This window comes from Sebastes umbrosus, chromosome 3 (genome assembly GCF_015220745.1).
Source record: "Sebastes umbrosus isolate fSebUmb1 chromosome 3, fSebUmb1.pri, whole genome shotgun sequence".
NCBI classification, from domain to species: domain Eukaryota; kingdom Metazoa; phylum Chordata; class Actinopteri; order Perciformes; family Sebastidae; genus Sebastes; species Sebastes umbrosus.
Genome location: NC_051271.1, coordinates 21,928,662 through 21,950,455, shown reverse-complemented (window position 1 = coordinate 21,950,455; position 21,794 = coordinate 21,928,662). Strand labels below are relative to the sequence as shown.

At 38.7% G+C, this 21,794-nt stretch overlaps 1 protein-coding gene across 3 annotated transcripts; it reads right to left on the bottom strand.

Annotated features, from left to right (window-relative positions):
* Positions 1-754: 754 nt before the first annotated feature.
* sh3d19 (SH3 domain containing 19) lies at positions 755-21,438 on the bottom strand. Of its 3 annotated transcripts, none has more exons than XM_037765684.1 (21): positions 21,189-21,438; positions 14,022-14,061; positions 12,255-12,295; positions 11,885-11,924; positions 11,490-11,616; positions 10,392-10,590; positions 9,141-10,184; positions 8,016-8,117; positions 7,659-7,765; positions 7,173-7,213; positions 6,875-7,088; positions 6,718-6,786; positions 5,297-5,440; positions 5,120-5,192; positions 3,948-4,078; positions 3,777-3,835; positions 3,458-3,687; positions 2,440-2,489; positions 2,098-2,284; positions 1,225-1,331; positions 755-1,108 (listed from the first exon to the last, which is right to left on the bottom strand). In XM_037765684.1, the coding sequence occupies exons 1-21, from the start codon at positions 21,271-21,273 to the stop codon at positions 1,001-1,003; spliced, it is 3,198 nt and encodes a 1,065-aa protein (XP_037621612.1). In that variant the 5' UTR covers positions 21,274-21,438; the 3' UTR covers positions 755-1,000. The 3 variants fall into 3 exon arrangements, with proteins under 3 accessions (XP_037621612.1, XP_037621614.1, XP_037621613.1); XM_037765686.1 differs by having other exon boundaries at positions 10,392-10,569; XM_037765685.1 differs by having other exon boundaries at positions 1,225-1,328; positions 21,189-21,437.
* Between the last annotated feature and the right edge of the window lie 356 nt (positions 21,439-21,794).

Sequence of the window (21,794 nt, the reverse complement as noted above, 5' to 3'; positions counted from 1 at the left end):
CTCGCTGTATGTTAAGGTGTTACACTTTGAGGCTGTAGTTGTACTGTATTATATTATACAGTGTCCATAATTTACACCCTTATAGGACTAACACATTTACAATCTATGCCAACTACTCTGTGTTTAGTGATTTGGGAATATATTTAAGTGTGGAAGTATAAATATGAAGCCTATACTTCATAAACCTCACTTACATTTTTCTACCTCATAGTTGTATCCAAAATGTGGTCAATCCAGGGGAAACTGGTGCTTCCAGGATGTAAAACATGTTTCTATAAAAATCAATTGGATAATCTAATGTTGGTGAAGCCATGCATCCCTCAACAGGGCTTCTTATTTATAACTAGGTTACTGCAATGCTTGATTTGGTATTATATATAGACATTTCTTTATTCATGCTTCACTATGCCCTGTGGCTCACAGGATGTCAGCACCTAATGGTTTATTTTAGTAATCCTAATCTGGTAGCAATATCTTTATTCCCTTGAAGTGTGTGACCTTTATTTGAACCTAATTCCATGTAATAACTAAACCAGGTTACGAAGGGAAACTAGGAGACATCTTCACATGTAGTGTAAAGCGCTTTGAGTGGTTAAAAGCGCTATATAAATGCATGTCCATTACCATTCAGTCATTAACCTCATGTACAAAATATATAACTTGTGGGAGGAAAGTAATGAGACAAACCACTAGATGGTGCAAATGTGCAGTTGGTGAAGAATCCAAAACAACTTGTGAATCAATATAAAGCATATTTAAATTGCCAGCCAGCTTTACTTTTGTTTATTTATAAACATGATAAATTATTCACAGAACATTTCATTTCAAGGCAGCAGATGAGAAAAGATGTTGCGATATGAGATGAAATACTGCATTCCAGTTAAAGGCAGTTCACTTCAGACTTCCACTTCTGCCGAAAACATCTGTCCTCAGATCTCGTTTCAGTTCTGATCACTCAACAGTGTCTGTGTATTGTTGTACTGAAAGCCACACGGTGCTATCACAGCATTTGTACATAGTTTTTAGGAACCAAGGCCCGTTTCCCTCTCAAATCACCCTGGAACCATTCGTCATCAACGGACTCCAGACCGGTTACTATATCCCCAACCTGGGAGAGAAGAGAAGGGAGTGAGACATCTGAATGGCACTGCTTTCTATAAATAATCTTCATCTGTGAAGTTGTAATTTATACATTACAGAAAAAAAAGAAGTTAATCAGTATACCTGCAGAGACAGCTCCTCATCACACTCTGATGTGTAGTTGAACATAGCCCTGGCTCTACCACCACCAGCAGCTCCACTCTGCTGCTTATTAGACGACTGCTGGCCTGTTGAAGAACACATATACTGGATTAATGAATAAGAATGATGTTGGCTTAGTAAAACTGTCCATTTGTGCCTATTAGAGCTGAAACAATTAGTAGATTAATTGATTAGTCGATTGACAGAAAATTGTTGAATATTTTTCTTACTTTTCCAAGTACAATTACCATTACATACTACTTAAAGTGAGTATTTGGTGCTCTTCTTTGACCTATGAAGTAGTAAACTAAATACCTTGGTCAGGCCGAACAAGCAATTTAAGTCAAGACGTCATCCTCGGCCCTTTTAAAATTATGCGAGGCACTTTTATAGCTCGATTAATTGAGCAATTCATTGGCACATGAATAGATAATGAAAATAATAAGTGGTTGTGGCCGTTCTGCCGTTAACGTTGCTAACGTAAAAACGTCTTAAGCTTGTGTTAACCACAGAACTTAATTCAGGCACCTACTAAAAACCCATTCATAAAACCCATTGACTTCCAGACGAGGGAACCGGAAGTGCTAAAATGCTAAAACTCATTTCTTAGTTTTAGGACTCATTCCTGCACCTCTCTATGGTTGTCAATGCAGTAGCTGACAGATAGTAAACTTCAAAAGCTGTTGCCCTAGCAACAGAATGGCAATGAAAATGTCTATAAGACACACTATGTTGCTCTATTTAAATATTTGCCTTTATTGACACCCTAATGATAACAGATTAGAAATACTGGAGATAATAATGAAAGTAATTTTGTCATATCAACAACAAACCGATGCCGTAAGAACTTCATACCTGTGCTGCTCTCCACAAAAGCGCTGGGGAACATGCCCTCTTTGCCATTGAGCCGGCCGCTGCTCCACTCAGCGTCAATTTGCTGGCTGATCTGGATACGGTCGCCCTGTTGAAACGACAGGTCGCTGTCTGAAGTCCCAGCATAGTCATACAGAGCCACCACCCACACCGCACTAGGCCGAGATGCCTACAGAGTGACCAGGACAAGAGATATAGTTATGTGCAAAACGTTCAGCTCTAACAAACCTTTATCAGATTTTTGTTAGTTTTACAGAACACACTGGGTGTGTAGCAAAACCCAACCTCCTTTTTGTTGTTTCTGTTTATATAAATATTTGTTACCTGAGCAGGTTTCGCAACTTCAGGGCGCGTACCTGGAGATTTAACCATACCTGTCGGAAACAATGGTGTACAGGTTACTAAAAATGAAACACATACCAACCATTCATTCATTCAAAAAACACGCACACCTTGAGGTAGTCGTTATTAACATATTGACGAATCACTGAAATAAGGCAGCGCCTCAACCTATATTTTTTTCTGTGAATTTCTGGGGTCTTGTGACCTGGTGGGGAGGTCAAATTGTACAGTTTAATACTTTATAAAATGTATTTAAAGTATGTAATAATGTATTTGTGTAATATATTTGTTACATTTGCTGATTCCTACATTTTTATATTGTGTATATTTAATTTTGGGGACTTGTATACCAACAAAATACAGCTACAAATTCAGTATTTATATTCATAAGATGCAGTATTTTCAACCAGAATGTAATTCAAAAGGCCAAATTTCATGATGAGAAAATAAAACTGTAATGTACTTTCCTAATAATTTTCTAGGAGGAAAGAACCATGTAATCTGGTACTAATTATAAGGTAAATAGATACAACATTCTGTCACAGTTATTTTAGTTGTGTTGGGTTTATAAGTACTTGTTGATTACATCAAGAAACCTGCAGAAATTATAATTCAACAGCTAACTGAATAAATACAATATGATTGCAGAAATTTGGGGGTGGGACTTCAACTCGTGGCCTCCGTATCTCTAAACTCCTCCTGGTTACAGCCCTCGTTGCAGGAGTGTGTTGAGACCTTTTGTAAACAGCTGTTTAATGAAACAGAAACAGAAGCACAGATATTCCTGACATGCCACAGAGGGAAATACCAACATAAAGCAAAAGGATGGATAAAGGCTCTTCACTGATGGACACAGCTGCTCTTTTGTATCAATTTGAGGACAACATGTTGGTGTAGTGTAAATGTTCCCAACACAAGTTAAACTAACTCTTAATGGCCAAATCAGCACGTAGTGAAGAGAATGAATGGTTTTAGTCTCTGTACTTCCAGGTAACCTCACCAGGCAGTGCTATCCCGATGGACTTTCTCTTCGGCTGAATTGTGGCCGGAGGTAGATCTTCGATGACCTCTACAAAGTTAAGAGGGAAGATACCGGTCGAGTCGCCGAGCTGTCCCCGAGCCCAGTCCTGTCCAACGTACGCCTTCAGCTGGATCTCATCCCCCTCAGTGAACGTCAGTTCACCACTGTTCTCCCCCTCAAAGTCGAACCTCGCCACGCATCTCGGACCACTTTAGAGGAGATGTTTCAAACGTCAGGTTAGCTCATCAGAGTAGTTTGTAAAAGCTGGTGCAAACAGTGTATGATGTAAAAACTGTACCTGACTCTTGGTGGTGGTGGCTTTGCTTTACGTTCAGGGACGGGTTTTGGTGAATTTGACTAGTTGGAACAATGACATTTTTCAATTCAGGTAATCCTTAACCATACTAAACATGTCACCAAAGAGGTGATTGATGCATTGCAAGAATGGATTTCAATGGTTGAAATTTACCAGGACTTTGACGTGATTGGCCGGAAAGAAACCAGTAGATCCCCTACAAGTGCCTCTGTACCACTCACTGTCCACCTGCTCCACCATGGTGACAACATCTCCTGCTCTCAGACTCAGCTCTCCTGGACCCTCTGTGTGTGCGGAACAAACACATCAGCCATTTATGGCGTCATAAACATAATCTAAACATGCTAAAAAACTTCCAAATGCAAAACAACAAATCATTGAACGAATTTCAGTTACACACTAATTTGGATTATTTTCAGCCAGCCCGTAACTATGTATCAAAAATGAACATGCATTAAAATAATAGTTTGAAATAATAGTTTGACATTTTGGAAAAATACTTTTTTGCCAATCTCCTAACAGTGCCGGGTTGTGTCTTTAAGGTAACCCGCAAATGCAAAAACTCATCATATACTGATGCTTTGTCAGTACCCTCGGCGTCACTTTTTGGTCGCAGTAAACACGTGCTTAATGTTGTGAATTATACAAACACACTTGCTTAGGTTCAGGCAATAAAATCACTATAGTTATGTTTAGGAAAAAACAACATGGTTGGGCTTAGAAACTACTACATTTGTACAGTGAACATGACACTAAATGTGGACATTCTTAGTTAGTGTGTATGAATAAACACATGATATACTACATGTGAATTAGTGAGCTTTAAAGGTGTATTTTTGAATTTTGGACAGAGCCAGGATAGCCATTTCCGCCTGCTTTCGCTCTTTCTGCTAAGCTAGTTAGTTAAGCTATTTGCCTCCTAGCTCCAGCATTAAGACTGAAAGCACAGAGAGAAAGATAGCCTGGCTCTCAAAGTTAAAAATGACCTTTCCCGCAACTCAAAAACTCACTTATTAGTACACTAAACAAGCTACATACAATTTGTTTAATCCATGTTCATATGTTTTTACTGTGGAGACAACCAGGCTATCTGTTCCTGCTGTGCTAATGTACACTAATTGCCTCCAGGCTCCAGCTCCATGAATACATAACGCGTTGACAGAAGTGGTATTAATCTTCTCATCTCACTTTTGGCAAGAAAGCGAGAAAGAGTATTTTCCAAAATGTCAAACTATTCTTTCAATATATTGTCTCGTCTTAGTGTTATTATTTAATCTCAGTCAGTATTAGCAGCTGTTTGGTTTAAAAAAACACTGATGTGTCACCTGGATTGAAGTCATGTATCGCCTGCACCTTAAGCTCATGACCAGCTCCTACTGAACCAGCAGGACCGGTACCCTATAGGGAGAGAACAAAGACACTTAAAGGTTAATGTGTCAGAGCCCACCGGGCAAAATGGTCTCAAGTATCAAAGACGACGTGCATTTACTCATAAATATTACCTGTGGTGGGGATGTGTGTGAGACGGAGGACAGAGGATTTATGACCTTTATGCGAGACTTGTCGACTCTGCCTGTGGTGTCTCCAATTTGGCACTCAAATGTATTGTGGTTAATCTCCTCGAACAGCAGAAGCACTTCATTTTGCTATTGAGAAAGGCCAACAAAGGAATTAACTGTATAGATCTATTGGAGCTGTTTTAGAGGGATTGTGGAATTGAGAGTAGTAGTGCACTTTTTTGTTAAAGGGGACATATCATGAAAAACTCACTTTTTCAGTGCTTGTGCACATACATTTGAGTATCTGTAGTGCCTACCAACTCCCCAACTGTGAAATAAGACAACCCAGTCAGTTTTTTGTTGGCTGCTTAGGTCAGAAAACATGTGATTCAACAAGCCATTCAGATTTGGCTCCCTTCCTATGCATACGTGCCAACCTTGAGACCTCAAAAACAGAGAGGATTTCAAAACCAAAGCGGTCTGAGGGTCCTCCCCCATACAATTTTGAGTTTCAGAGACTTTGTTTCCTGCAGTCTGGTGACTTTAAAACAATGAAAATAACTACACTGCAACATTTTATGTTAAACTTTTAATTTTACCTTTAATTCTCAGGAAAGAAAACCGAATATTTCGCCTCTCTGGCGTAAACCTGGCGTTTGAATATCTAACATAAACTAATATTCATCAGTCATCAGTTTTTATTCCTTTTTATGCACCTGCTTGAGTATTTCTTTCTGTTAGTACTCTCCATTTCTCTCTCCGTCTCTCACTCACTGGAGGCCCTTTCATACACAATGCGACAACAGCACTACTGCACTCTGAAACACATTATTTCTAATGGCTCGCGCCACGCCATGACAGCTTTTCACTGCATCCAGTAAAGCCCAACTTTGGGTGCTGCACACTGTGATGTGAGCCGAACTCAGCGGCGAGCGCAGCTCAAACTGAGCTGTATTGCAAGCATAGACTGCTCTCTTCGGGTGAAATACGGGAGAATTGTGACCCCGGAAGGAAACTGGGATAGGGCAATGAAAAACGTGAGTCTCCCTGGAAATCTGGAAGGGTCGGCAAGTACAGTATGTTCCTATGTCACGTGCAGGCTCATTAGAATATATCGCCCACAGCTTGAGAACTACCCATACAAAGGTGCACCATATTTTTCTCACAAGCCAATCAGAGCAGACTGGGCTTTTTCAGGAGGGGGTCTTAAAGAGACAGGCGCTAAAAAGGAGCGTTACAGACAGAGGGTGAATACAAGTATATTCAGACAGACAGTATGAGAAAAATACTGTGTTTTTTTAACATTAAACCATGTACACATATTCTAGTAGAAACCTAAAATACCTATAAGTTTGAACCTGAAAATGAGCATGATATGTCCCCTTTAAGGCAAATATATGAGCCAGTAAACGTAGTTTAGACACCTGAAATGACAGTTCTCCTGTATTACTCCCATTGTAGTCAAAAGCAGCAATCCCATGAGGAAGTGGATACTGTTGAGAGAAAGCAAAAATGAAACAGGTGCTCATCAATGGGCATTTGAAACATGATAAGTCATACAGTGGTCTCTCTCTCTCTCACAGTGTATTTGTTGTAGAGACTGTGGCCTGGGTTGGGCCTTGGAGGTAAGACAGGTCCCTTCCTGTGGGACTTCTCTGCCTGGGATTTAGGTGAAGTTCCCCATGACGCTGAATGGGATCGACCTGCGGCCTGAAGGCTGGGTGGGGGAGGTCTTCCTGGGCCTGTTTTGGCTGGAGGTGGGCGAGCAGGGAGCGTTTTGCTTGAAACCAGCCTCCTGAAGTGCAACACAATCATCAAGTTGAGTAAAGTAGCATCTTTACACAGTGTACCAACATTTAATTTTTTCCCCTTAACTCACCGAGCAGGTAGTGCTGCCTCCGGCTCAAACTGGAAAGACTCCTGCAGAAGAAATCCAATTGTGCATTTGTATTGCCACTAAAAACACACTCACAGCCTACAACACTGGAAACCATAGAAACCAGACTACAACACCTAGCATTCAGCCACATAGCTAGATTCAGCTCAACAGCTGGCAATGTGTTCATTGGACTATAATTGTTTCCTTGTTTGTAGAGAGGAAATGAAGCATGTGAGCTACACAGACAAGATAAACCTGATTGAGAGGGGACTCAAAATGTTCCACGTCATTGTTAATGAATAGATATACACCAATAGCTCAACACCGTTTAATTAGATTATTTTTCGAGGTTGACATACATGAAAGAAAAAACACTCTCCTGATGTATTTTCAGGTCTACAAAGAATAACCTTTTCTCCTCTGAGGTGTTCAGATGTATAGTGTTTATAGATGATTTGTGAGCGCTCAGTGGGATGTAAATCTTACCTGGTGGGTGAGAGTGGGTGTTTGGCTGTGGTTCACTGACGTGTTTAGGGAGCCTACAGGCTTCTGAGCAGGGAGAGGAGGGGGACTGTCCTGATGATTATCTGACACTGAGAAGAGAGATCTGTCTTTACCACAACATACTGTGCTCCAAGTGTTTTGAAAATAGAAACACAGGACAGGTACAGTATGTAAAATATCAATAAACTATAAAACACAGTGTTTTGACAGCATAAAAGACATTGCATCTATGGCAATACCAAAAAGCAACATATCAAATTTAACAATTAACTTATTTTGACAGTAATCCCATACATTTCAACAATTACATAAGGTTTACTGTAATAAAGGGGGACTCACATGAACCAGTTTGGCTGGGGACCCTGATGGTGGTTGGTCTCCGTGTTAAACTTTGTCTTTTGAAAGAGCCTCCATTGCTGTCCTCATTACGCTGAGGCTTGTCTGGGATGTGATGGGAACAAAGAGACACTTGACTGTAGAGCTGTGTATTGACCAAAATGTGATTGATATGTATAGCGATTTAAATGTAAAATTAATTTTTGGTTTTACAAGTATTTATATCCTGTAACTATCTCAGTTACTATTTTTATCAAACAGTTTATTAATCCTCCGAGCACGTCTGTGCAGCTAAGCTGTAGATTGTCACGACAAAGTTACAGCATGTAACTCGTAAAACTGCAGTTCTTACATTTCTATTTTTGTACAAATGATATATTAGTAAGCTTTAGAGAAGGCTGTTTCCCTATGACTCTGGTCTTTATGCTAAGCTAACTAGGCTAATCGCTCCAGGCTCCAGTTCTGCACATCACGCATAGAAATGAGAGTGATTTTGATTTTTGTGTCATTATTTTTTAAGCTTATAGAAAAAAACTTTATCTAAAAATGTACAGTGTGTTGGGATTTGGCTGCATCTAGTGGTGTGGTTGCAGATTGCAACCAACTGACTACCTGTCTGCTCACTCCTCCATTTCCAAGACTGCGGTAACGTGAGCCACCGAGTGCAAAACCGTGGTGACGACATTCGCCTTGCTCAGAGGCCATCCTAACCATAATGACACTACTTTAAAAATGTGAAAGGCTCTCTCTAGAGTCAGTGTTTGATTTGTCTGTTCTGGGCTACTGTAGAAACATGGCGGAGCAACACGGCGGACTCCGTGAAGAGGACCCGCTCCCTATGTAGATATGAAGGGCTGATTCTAACCTAATGAAAACACAACAATTCTTAGTTTCAGGAGATTATACGCTAATGAAAACATAGTTATGGATTCCATTTCTGCTAATAGATCCCCCGAAATGTTACACACTGTTCCTTCAAATACTTAATCTTACACAAGATCTTTGATCTTCATCAACAAATTTATCAGCAGCTTAATCTATAATGAAAATGTTCAATAGGGTGCATTCCTATTGAGCAGTATTTTGTCTTACACAATACACAACTTGTAATAGTAAAATGCTACTCACTTGATGGACTGTCCACATACACGTTCTCAGTGGCCATGGAGACTGAGTTGTGGTTGTTTATATTCAGGTTGGGTTTCAGAGGTTCCTTTACATGCTTCACTGGAGGTGAAGGAGGAACTGGTGGAGTGTCCTCTTCATGGATGCTGTTGGCTCTGGTCAGTACAGAGGGACGTGGTCTGTTTAGGATGGCCGTCTTGTTGAGTAAAGTCTCTAGTTCCTCCTTTACGGGTAGATCCAGAGCTTTCTTCGGGGGCTGTGGTTTGGGGGCTGTTGCAGGGGCTTGGGGGATGTTTATGGTCGATAAGTTCTCATAGATATTTTCTACCACAGTGTGGTTCAACTGAGGTTTAAAAGCTGCAGAAGGTTTTGCAGCAACTGGAGGTTTCGCCGTCCTGGGTCGAGGTTCTGGTTTGGCTGGTTCAACCACATTTCCCTCCTCGGCGCTACTCACGGTCTCAAAGGCCTGGATCCTGGCCCGGATATTGCGTTGACTGTGGTTGGACGTCATCTCGCCACCAGCATCCTCACCTTGTAAGGCCTCGTCTGATTGGTTAACGATGTCGTCGTCGTTCTCCTCAAACTCGTTTTCTGCACTAAAGACCTCCAATAACTCTTTTAAATACTTATTCGAGGAGACCTCCTCTGGATCAGAGTGAATGTCATCACAATGTTCACTGTGCTCGACCAAAGTCTGGACTTTGACCTCTTCTGTGATTGCCTGCTTTCTGGGTTTCGTACGAGGACGTGGAACGGGGCGTCGACTGCGTTCTGAGTCTGGTGAAGAGGGAGTAGTTTCAGCAGTAGCAAAAATATGTTTTGTATGAATATCCCAGTGTACGGTGACAGATCTGCTGCAGGTGTGAGGGGAATCTGCTTGGTTGGGTTGCTTTAGATGCGACTTGGAGTCACTTTGGTCCTCAGTGTTTGTGGATACTGCAGTATTTGTTCCAACCTTCTCATCAGCAGGTGAAACCGTTTCAGTGGCTGGTTCTCCGTCCAATGGTTTCGGCAGTGATGGCCGTGGTGGTTTTTGTGGCTTTTTACCTGGAAAGAAATGGAAAAATCATGAAAGAATCATCATGTAGAGCAGACATAGAGTGAAACTTAAAGATCGTATTGACAACATTTCTATGTAGACAAATATTTAAAAAAAAGAATGCAACATCAAGTGGCTGAATGTTATCAATGTTATCAATAGCATCTTTAAAAAGATGCATTTACATCACCACTGATGATTCTCGTATGCCTCACCTGCAGGTCTTTTCACTGCCGAATGTGGAGCAGCACTGCACTGTGGGACGGTGGTGGTGGAGGAGGTGTCCTCTCTCACAGGGTCAGTCTGCGTGGCACTTGTGGTGGTGCAGGTGGTCCGGCGGGGGGCTGCAGTGGGCTTGACAATGTGCTCTTCCTGGGTCTTCTCTTGAATCACCTGGTCATAGGATGGTGGGGGCTAAGTCATGAAAAAGAGAGGTGTTCACACAGCCGCACACGTTATTTATCCCCTATACTGCTTATGGTACCTGCTTAGTATGTTAGGATAGTTTATTTAGTGCTGTGTATATACAATTCTGTTTTATATAAAGGGCTGTGAGGATACTGTGTCCTCGAGATTTTAAGGTTTTAACAAATGAAGGGAGTTTACATTCTACAATTTAAAACATACACACAGTGTGTATTTTTTAGGCTGACTCCAGTATTAATGAAAGAGTATAATCCAAATGTGCAATACTCTGTTATTAATACTGCATTTATACTGTACATTTCAAGAAATATTCTTATTTAAATTCTTATTTATACTATTCTTGCATTTATATTTAACACACTTAATAGATCCCACTTCTCAGCATTTTGTATTTACTTATTTACACTGTGGTTTTATATTATATGTGTTTGATGCACATATTTCTTATTCTTAATTCTATTCTTATTTGTATTCTCGACATATATTGTGTTGCATATATTGTAGCATTATGTACATAATTTACGTTACATACTCCTTTGTTTATATTTCTTACATTTCTTTATGCTTTTATATAAGATAAACTGTAAAGTCCCAATTTCCCCGTGGGATCAATAAAGTATTTCTGATTCTGATATATTTAAATTCTATTACTTTTGGCCAACACATTTCTCCACCAAAACTTTATTCTGGGCAGTGTGGTGAAAGGCTTTTAAATGATATTTAGACCTTCATGTTGGGAAATAAATTATACAACTTTCCATTTGTTCTTGGAGAGCATGAATCATAAAACACCTAATCTACATACTGGCCCAATCTGAAGAACCAAGCATTGTTCAATGATGAAAAAAAACAACCAAGTGGAATCAAACACTGTCAATCCAATCTACCTGTGAAACAGTCTGGATGCCTGCAGACCAGCCTGACTGAGGAGGACGAGGGAAAACCACCGAGGTTCCTGGGAACCAGTTGTTACTGGCCAGAGGTTCTGCTGAGACGATGGTGATCTCTGGTCGCCTGAAATACAAACCACACATATCTATTGGACACCAAAATACACATCAACACCCAATCCACAATACAGATGATTTATTTCTCCTTGATAACTTGATTTCTTTTTTAACCTACCTGGCAAAGTACAGTGCTCTTATTAGGGTTATTTGTAAAGGAATAAAAGAGATAACTAAAGTTGTCTATTTCAATCCCCATAAATGAGAAGCTGGTCTAGAAGTAACATCAACAGTGATTATAAAATTCTCTACTCTGGAGTTTTTGTTGACATTACCTTCTTTCTCTGGTGTGGTCACTCTGAGAGTTTGTTCTTGCTGAAGGAAGAAACATCATATTAATTATGTGTCATAGATTTACCTGCTTCAACACTTTTTTTACATCTAAAAATAATCATATTCTACAGACATTTTTTTTATACATTTATGAGTGGAAACATTAAGATTTCACTTCCATTTGTCAAATGAGAAAATATAACTGCATTGTCACTTTTCTGAGGGAAAATTATTTTTCATCCTGAAAAAGTTACTAATTCTCCCATATAAATCATAATATGATTCTGATTTAAATCTTTCATTTTCTATTCAAGGAATGACCCCTTTAAGTTTTCTCAAAATGTCACTGAGGCTCAGTTTTGTCAAACTTACTTCGTTTGATAGCAGCTCGTATAGAAGACAGAGGCCCTTGGCTGAAAAGAGAGCAGAACAGGAAGTCCATTTATCATTAAGGCGTGGGACCACACAAACTAGAGCGGGTTCATACCTTTGTGGTGACTCAATTGTTAAAAAGAAACTCACCCCTGAGCAACATCACACTTTAATGATCTATCCAGGCTGCTAATTTATACTTTTGATGCCAAGTTAAGCAAAGAAATGATTTAACAAGTACTTAATTATTTAATTATTTAATTATTTCACTTTTAACTGAAAAATAGATTAAAGGAAAAGGGAGGAAAATTATAATACAGACAATTTAAAAGAGCTGAACAGAGATGGGTAATAGAATAGAATAAGTTAACAGGAAAAATAATATACAAAGTGACTTTTATAATTGAGATTTCAAAATGTCTACAGATTCATAATATGATACAGTAAGGTACACTACGGTACATAGTCCGTGTTAGTTTGCAGTATAACTGCTAAAGGTACAAATTATTGCTCACTGACATGTAAACATAGAGTAGAAGTGTCACATGTTAATAAAAGCAGATTAGTAAGAAAAGAGCAGTATAACTTATCACTTAGTGTAGAAGAAAGCGAGTAAATAGAAATAAACTTTTTAAGGGAGCAAACAAATGAACAACATACATGATGAACGGTAGAAATGGCATGAATAAAGTTTATATCATAATAAATGTGGGAAGAGCTCAAAGCTGCAAAGTCCTAGTTCAGATAGTTGTGGTTTATTTCAGTGAACAGCTAGAAGGCTTTAGTCAGTTAAATATTTGTTCACTTCTGTCTAACTATTCAACAAACAATTGCTTATTCTAGGCAAAAATATCTGACACAGGTTAAAGAAAACTGAAGGTTTATATCACAAAACATACTTCCAGTATTGTAAAACATGAAGACTTTCAGTGGTACATAAGAGAAGAATAACATCCCTGCAGGTGCTGTTCATATACTCAGTTGAAATCCACCTACCTTACATAAGCACGGTGCCCATGAGGTACCACCTCCAGGCAAACACTATGACTCTTCTACACGACACCTTCTCTCCACACAGTTTCATATCCTCAGGCTGTTTACCTCTCAATGTGTTAAGATTATTCTATAATCCTTAAATCTTCACTTTACACCAGCAACATTACAATAGTAAGATCCCCTGTCGCTGTGCTTTTAAAAGCGTAGAGATTAAACTATGGTGCTGACAGTCTCTTTACCGGAGCTACAGTAAATTCTCTTGACAGTGGAGGCGGGCGCATCAATAACACACATCCTGCTCATTAAGGACCGACAGCAGGAGGGTGATGCAAACTATCTGGGGGAAAGACCAACAATCCTCGCTGTCATCTCAACACCACGTGGTTCATTTAATTGATTAGCTGAGCTGCAATCACACAGATCTTCATCCTGTGTGATCTAACTGTGTTTTAAATACGTTTCCAGATCTCTATGAGGTCAACAAGTGTCAGTGAGGAGGTTATACTTTCCTTAATATCTGTAAACAACAACTAAATAAAGCAGCATGACGTGTTTGTCCCCGTGTTGACCCTCTGTTGGTCAGTGAGGATAGATCAGTGCATTGTTTTGGTCCATTCACAACCTCACCAGCATCAGCAGATCTGACTGTTAAAGAGATAGTGCCCTGTTCCCAGCAAACAGATACCGTTTGGTGAAACTTAACTGTTAGTGGAGCCACAACTTTTGGTAGTAATGCAGAAAAAAAACAAAGCTTTAGGAAAAATGACATACCTTGAATGTAAATGATCTGGCTTGGTTCTTTCAGGATGATCTGTAGAGGAAAACAGAGAGAAACAGGTTTTAAAAGTGATGTGTAGCAACAAAGATAACATCCTGGCACTCATCAACATAAATGTCATGAAGATTAATGTTTGTTATCGAAGTGGGCTCTCTGGATAACAATGACCCAATAGATACAGAAATATTAAAGAGATCGCTACCACGGTATGGCAAAAAGAAACGACTAAATGTAGTGTAACAGTAGCAGAAGTGGAGAAAGGACATAAAGTCAGCAAACTGAATCAGTAATGTCAGTTACACGACAATGTTATCTATCGATGGTTTGTAGGGCTGCCCCCTATTAGTCGATTAGTCGACTCATCGATCGTTTTGGTCTTAGTCTACTAAGATTTCTTTTGACGATTAGTCGTTTTTTATGCTTTTTTCATGCTGAATGACTTATTTCCAAAAGACTTACGAGCACATCTCTGGTAAACACAAGATTCAAAGTGGTGCTTTTGTGTTATTCTTTGTGGAGAAACTCAGTTTCTCAGATCTGTCGATTAAATCAACTAATCGAAAAAATGTCTTCTTTTCGGTCGAGGACAGCCCTAATACTAACTATTAACCATCATAAGCTACCAGATCAAGTGAGTAATTTCTCATTTGTATCAGGAGCAATGTGTCATTTCATCTTTCAAAAGTGACATAGTCTCACTTTGAGTCATAATCATTGTTTCATTTAAACCTGCTACTAACAGACTGGACTTAATGAACTAGAAATACAAGAACGATAACCTAACCAACAGGATCAGCAATTACATCTCGCTGAACCAGTCAGTCTCAAGTAACGCATCTAAATTTAGTGACGAATACTTAACCGTGATGATCGATGCTATCCATTCCCACATTTTTACATTTCATTACCAACTGAGCAATTTGACGCTGAAAATATGTTTAATTGATGTATATTATACGTTTATTTGTCTGTAGACGTTTAGTTTAGATTAAGGTTATTCAAGGTTGAAAAGTTTAGTAGACATCTAGTCTAAGTCTAGGCGTTGTTTCAATCTGTGAATCTGTGTGTGACAAAAACTATACAGTTATATATCTAACTATATGCCGCCAATAAATCCTGTGGTCTATATCAGAGCTAAAGCATAGAGGTGATGTTGAAAAGACATCATTTGCTCAGTGAGAGAGAGATCAAAAACATAGCTGTACTCTAACTTGATAACACACAAACTACAACAACAAAACAAGTGGACAAAAAAAAACTTTTAGCAACATAACTGAACATAACTGCACTTGATATTATCCTGAAAATCGAGGCAGGACGGTTAAAAGATACTGCATTGAGTAAATGTGACTCTATAACAATAATGCCAGGAATAAGGCCATTGAAAGGGATATACAGAGGAAAGTCATTATTAAAATGACAGATTTTATAATGATTATATAGTAGGTAACCCTGGATAAACAATTAACTGGTACTTTCCCACGTGCTGCTCCAGACACACATAATACACTTTGTTCTATTATTTCCTGGATCTTTATGGTAGTGACCTGGATTTCATGTCTTACTCAAACAACCAGCGGTAAAGAGGCATAAAGCAGATTTCACACCGCAGTCCATTAGTTAACAGTTAGTCTAAGGAGCGGAATCAGTAATGCAAACAATCTAATCCAATAAAAGTTCATTAGTTTCCTCGTATTTGAGAGTAAACATCTTTAGAAGAATACTGAAGAAATAAATGCAGGCAGTGGTTGAAGGCAGCATTGTTGTTACTGCCTCCAGCCTGAAACCATGACCCCCGTTGGCAGACAAATAATCCACCTGTCACACCTGTTGCTTGTTATCTGTTAGTGTCACAGAGCTACTGCCTCAAGTTACACTTTAACAACATGAACTTTCCCTTAACAAGAAAGAAGTGTTAAGCTCTGTTACTTCACACAACCATCATAATTTCCTTGTAAATATATGCTAAATACACAGTTGTCTGGTTAACTTTACTTGCACTCAGGCATGTGATTTCTGCAATGATGCCCCTACCTGTGAGGAATTAAAGGAATAAATAAAAAATTGTCAGCATCAAAAGAATATTCCCACCAGTATACTCCGAGTGAGTGTCTGAGCGTGACGAACAACTTGAAGCACACACCGTCACAAACACCCACAGACAACAGAAAAGAGAGGGAGGTTCCTGTGATATCTCAGCGCTCCTGTGTTTACCTAGCCAATCTGATGAACTGGAATGTGGTCATTCAGGAAGTGTGGGTTGTGCCACACGACGCTGCATCGTCACTGTCTTTTTTCCCACAAAGTATAAGGTCACACCGCTCTGTGGCACTAACTGGCACAAGTTTAGAAATACTTGAATAATTAACTTCAACATGATGTGATTGTACCTCCACTAAGTCATAAAGTCACAGCTATTTGTTGGCTGAAAATTCAACTGATCAATGAACTAATCAAACTTGACATACATAGCATCTTTCACACATGTTAGTGTGATGAAACTGAAACAAAATACTAGAACTGTGAATCAATGGAGACTATTGTTCACACAAGTACTAAACTGTACAAGCACGATGCCAAAATAAATAAACTAGAAAATACATGACTAATAATAAAAACTACAAAGTATTAAGAGATTATGATCACAGAAGCACTGTGGTGATGATAAATCCAGGTTAAAAATAGGCAAGCTATTGAACTTACATTTCAAAAGATCAACAGTTTAAGAAACCCTTTAGCCCTTTAAAAGCATTTTAGATATGTTATCTAATATAAAGGCCATGTAGTGATTTAAAAATAGTAGGGGGAAGAGTATGCACTTTGGTGATACATTAAATATGGTAAATAAAAGATTTGGCGAGTCAAAAATAACAATATAATAGCTCACTAGTTGGTTGAGCTGTAGGAATGACTGCAACATTGAGACATTGATGTCTCGAATACATCTTTTAGTATTGATTATAGGGCATAAACCCAGCAGAGCCTTGGATTTTCACAAGACCTGGAAGCATGCTTATTATTTTTTAATTATTATTGTTACATTTTTTAATTAATTCATTAATTGTATTATTATTATTATCTTTTTTATTATTATCTTTTTTAATTAATTAATTAATTTTGTTATTATTTTATATCTATTCTTATTATTCTTATTCTTTTTTCTCCATTAATAATTGATGAATGTACCTAGCAGGGCAGGAATTTGTTCATGTGGGTGAGAGGGTTATCGTGTATGTGAGGGTTGGGTTGGAGTCGATAGAAGAGATGGTTGTTTGTGGTTTGGTTCTTGTTATTTTTTATATGTCCTGTCTGTCAAATCAGAGATCTGTTTATTCGGACATCTTAGACTGTTTATTGTTCAAATACTGGTGTAAAATCAATAAAAAGATTTGAGAAAGAGTATGAACTGAAGACTAAACTGAAGAAACAGCCACATAAAGTTGTGTATTACGAGCTCAGCTATGAAATGAGATGCAAGGAGATAACACTATGTGGGTCACTGGGAGAGCATGCTGGTATGTAGAAAAGCAATAGCCTTAGATTTGATCCCAACATAGCCTGTGAGAGTACCACAAGTTTACCGGTTATATCAGATTTTTTTAGGTGAATGTGAATGTAGGCCAGATGAGGACCGTTTCATAGAGCCTCATTTTTACATCAGTCTGTTTCAAAGAGATTTTGTCCTGGTATTTATCGGTACTTATCTAAAATATTAATCAGACATTACAGCAGAAATTCTTAATTGGGTGTGACAACCATTAAGAGTCCAACATATCCAATTAAACAGAGAAAATTATGATAAAATGATGCACTGTCTCATCCATGCCATCTAGTCTACAGCCATGCGAGCTAGCGTCTCTGTGAGGCTGGACTTTGGCACAGTAGTGCGATGAGCTAAATGCTAACATCAGCATGCTAACATGCTCACAATGACATCGTTAACATGCTGATGCTTAGCAGGTATAATGTTTACCAAAGTCACCTTAGTTTAGCATGCTAACAATTGCTAATTACCACTCAATTTTTTATTGACTTCCTTTTAAGTGATGTTGTTTTTTTGATCATCTTTTTTATTGTTTTTATAGCTTTTAATGTTTTTTTTCTTTTGATTTGTATTCCTTTAATTTTATTGTTTTTATCTATTGTATTGTTTTATCTGTGTTTAAATTTAAAACAGCTGTTTGTTTGGCTTTCTGTTGTTATATATGTGCCTTATATTCTGCTTTTTGCTTTGCTTTGTCTGTCAAAGCCCTTTGTAAAACTCTGTTTTTAAAGGTCCTATATAAATAAAGTTATTTTTATTAAAGACAAAGTACAGCTGAGGCTGATGAGATCGTTGATTGATTTTGCAGATATTTAAATAATAATTTTGACCTGATGGTGGCACTAGATGAAAAGTCATAAGATCACCAAAGTGATCAATCTTCATCCTCTGGGGACCAAGGATGTTTCTACCAAAGTTTGTTCATTTTGTTGTTGAGATATGGCCTAACCTCCTAACTGTGTAAACTGTGCTAAACACGCTTGTTAAGTAGTCCTGGAAGAATTATTAACTTAGCGTATAATTTACTAAAGTTAAAACTTATTTAACCTTAAAACATTCAACTGAGAGCAGTAAATTTGAGAAAATGTAAAACACAGTAACACTCTATAAGGTTTTGAATTATATTTCCAATCAGTATACTCATCCTGTTGGTATTTGTGGCCCACTGACACATGAAAAGACGCCACAAACACACGAGAAAGCTGCTGAGGTCGGCAGGAAAGGATTCCCTTCACAGCCGACGCTCTCACTTGAACACATGCTGACATTACTCGGCACAGCGACAGCAGTCACAGAGCAGCTGGTAAGCCGGCTGGCAACAAAGGGAGGGAAAGAAAAACAATCCGCCTCTGAGTGTCTTCGAACTTCATACCAGTGAAGTCAGAGGCAGATGAAAACCGATAAAGGGTTTAGTCACCCTCCAACTTCAGCTAAAGTGGCTTTTTTCCAACAGGCATGGGCAAGTTTGCTGATTCACATCGACGACAGTGTGTCACATTCAACTCATGCGGGGATAAATACAACATTTTTGTTGTTGTTAACGGATGATTGGGCCAAACAGATTCGCCCTCACTTGAAAAACAAGTCAGATTATGGGTGTCATTATGAGTGACTAACACAATGTCAGCATGCTTCAGCCAGAGAAGATTAGATGATGTCAGATCAGACGAGTGATTCACAGTGGAAACTACCTGAAATGGCATCTGACGTGGATCCATAATGTTGAGGCCAGAGATGATGAAGTGTATCGTATAACTGTCAAACTACTACTTATTCTGAAAGGATTGAAAACTGCATTACGTACAGACAAGTACAGCTTGTTCATGACGCAGAAATCCCAATCCAGACAGCTGTTGGGGTCAGGGTGTGGCTGGGGTTAGACCGGCTGCAGATAGCAGGGCAGGGCACAGGGGGGGTTCAAGAAATAAGGGTTTGCACAGCAGGTGTTGCTGAGAAAAACGAAGACATAGAGGGGAAACTCGGCAGCTGACTGAAAATGCAAGGTAAGGTTTGTTCATTACAATCACAGGCTGAATACTGACACTACAAATCTGTAAGCAAAGCCAGAACTACAAGGAACAAGAGAGTTGTTTCCTATAGCACGTGTTGCTCTGAGGTGTGGGCCAACGTTTCTATAACCACTGGGTGGGAAGGTAAGTTACTGTATAAGGTGACAGACAGGTTTTCACTGTTACTCTCAACTGTTACAGGCACACCAATGTAATTTAATGACACTTTCACTTCATGGCGCTATGATGATTTTTTTAGTGATAGGATAACATATTTGACCAGATACTGTAGGCAGCTGTGTGTCAGGTGTCAACAGCGTCTGATAACAAAAAAAGTAATTGAGTAGTATTTTGTTGTTAGTGCCTTATCTACAAATTGTGCAGACTTTACACTTTTGCTGTGCAGTATACAATGAATGTTTGTTGTGGTTTTTTCCTCCTGTCCTAGACCTCAATTTGTTTCCATTAATTTCTGCATGACATCATGGAAATTAAATAGCAGACACTTGCCATTCCATTAGCACACAACAATAATGTGACTTTGTGACAAATATGAATGCAGATGTCACTGTGGTGGATTACACAAGTTTCAAGAGTGCTACTGCAATTTGCACAACACTTAAAGTACTTTCAATTTTGCACAGCAGATATATATCTTTAACTCTATTTTATTGTATTTTTTATTTCTTCTATCTAATTACCACTACATTTTTATTGACTTTTTTATCATCTTTTTTATTGTTTTTATAGCTTTTAATGTTTTGCTTTGTTTTGTCTGTCAAAGCCCTTTGTAAACTCTGTTTTTAAAGGTCCTATATAGTGTAAAGTAGTTGGTATCTACATATATATAGAGATTCTATCAATCTATCAATCTATCTATCTATCTATCTATCATTTTTTACACTGAATGTGAAATACATTTCTCTGTGCAATATATCCTTGATGCAATATACACCTCAAGTGCAACTTCCTTTGTTTACATTTATTTATTACATCTACCCTAACTATTTTACAAGTGCATTACCTCTGTTTACATTACATCTATTTTTATATTTGATACCTCTTGTGTAACACTTCTGTTTATATTTATGTATTACATCTACTTTACCTGTTTTATTTGCTTTATAACTGTGTGCGTTTTTACCTGTTATGTTTTATCTGCCTCGTTTAGTCTTGTCAAGTATTTGTTTTAAAGCACTGACCAGAAGTGGCAAACTGTGAATCTCGTTGTATTTAATACAATGACAATAAAGCTTTCTATTCTATCATTTTCATTTCCTACATACATAAATGAATGATGCCTGGAGCAAAAGGAAAAAAACAACTGTTAAAAGATCAGCTATAATGTAAACAGTGAATGATTTGTAGTAAATTGGTGAAAACATGCAAACCACTGGTTGAGCCTGCTCTTCTGTTAAAACTCTCCTCACTGTCAAACACAAACCATGGGGTATTAAATCTGTCACTTAGCTCTAAAAAGTCTAAAGGATTTGCTCCTTTTCGACGACAAAATGCTGAACTGACAACCTGTGTTAAGTCTCCGTTAGATGAGTCAGGAAACAGCCTGTTACATTCCCAAACAAACAAACAAACAATCAAACATGTACCTGTTGTTGGCTGCAGGCTCCTGGTCCGGACGTCCAGCAGCTCTCTGCTCCCCTCGTCCTCCTCTTCACGGCGGGCTTCAGCCATCGTGATTTAACACCATATAGAGATAAATAGTTCAATAAAAGACACTTTACTTTACTTTTACTTGGAAGTTAGCTAGTTCATCTGTCTAACCCGGTCGATAAAACATGGTTACTGCCCTGGTCCAGCAGACCACTGCAGGTTTTGGTGTGTCCTGCCCACAGAGCAGCAGTGGGCGGAGGTGTAGTGGTGCCACTCACCGTCAGGAGTCAGGACCACCACCGACACACACTGCAGGCTGCACAGTCACAGCAGGGTCAACCCTCTTTCATATCATTTTATTGTGTGTATTATATCTATGGTGTAGCCCAGGGCTCTTTAGCTCCTCTCCAGTGGCTCCCTGTGGAATTATAAAAAAAAATAGTGGAAATGAATAACTGTTTTTTTTTGTTTACATTTTCATTTTTATTTCTCATTGTTGTAGGTCTAATGTAGGCTACGACGGTACGACAGAGTATTAGGGACACATTGAGGAAAAACAGATAAATCTGAGATTTCGAGAACAAAGTCAGAAGTTTAGGAGG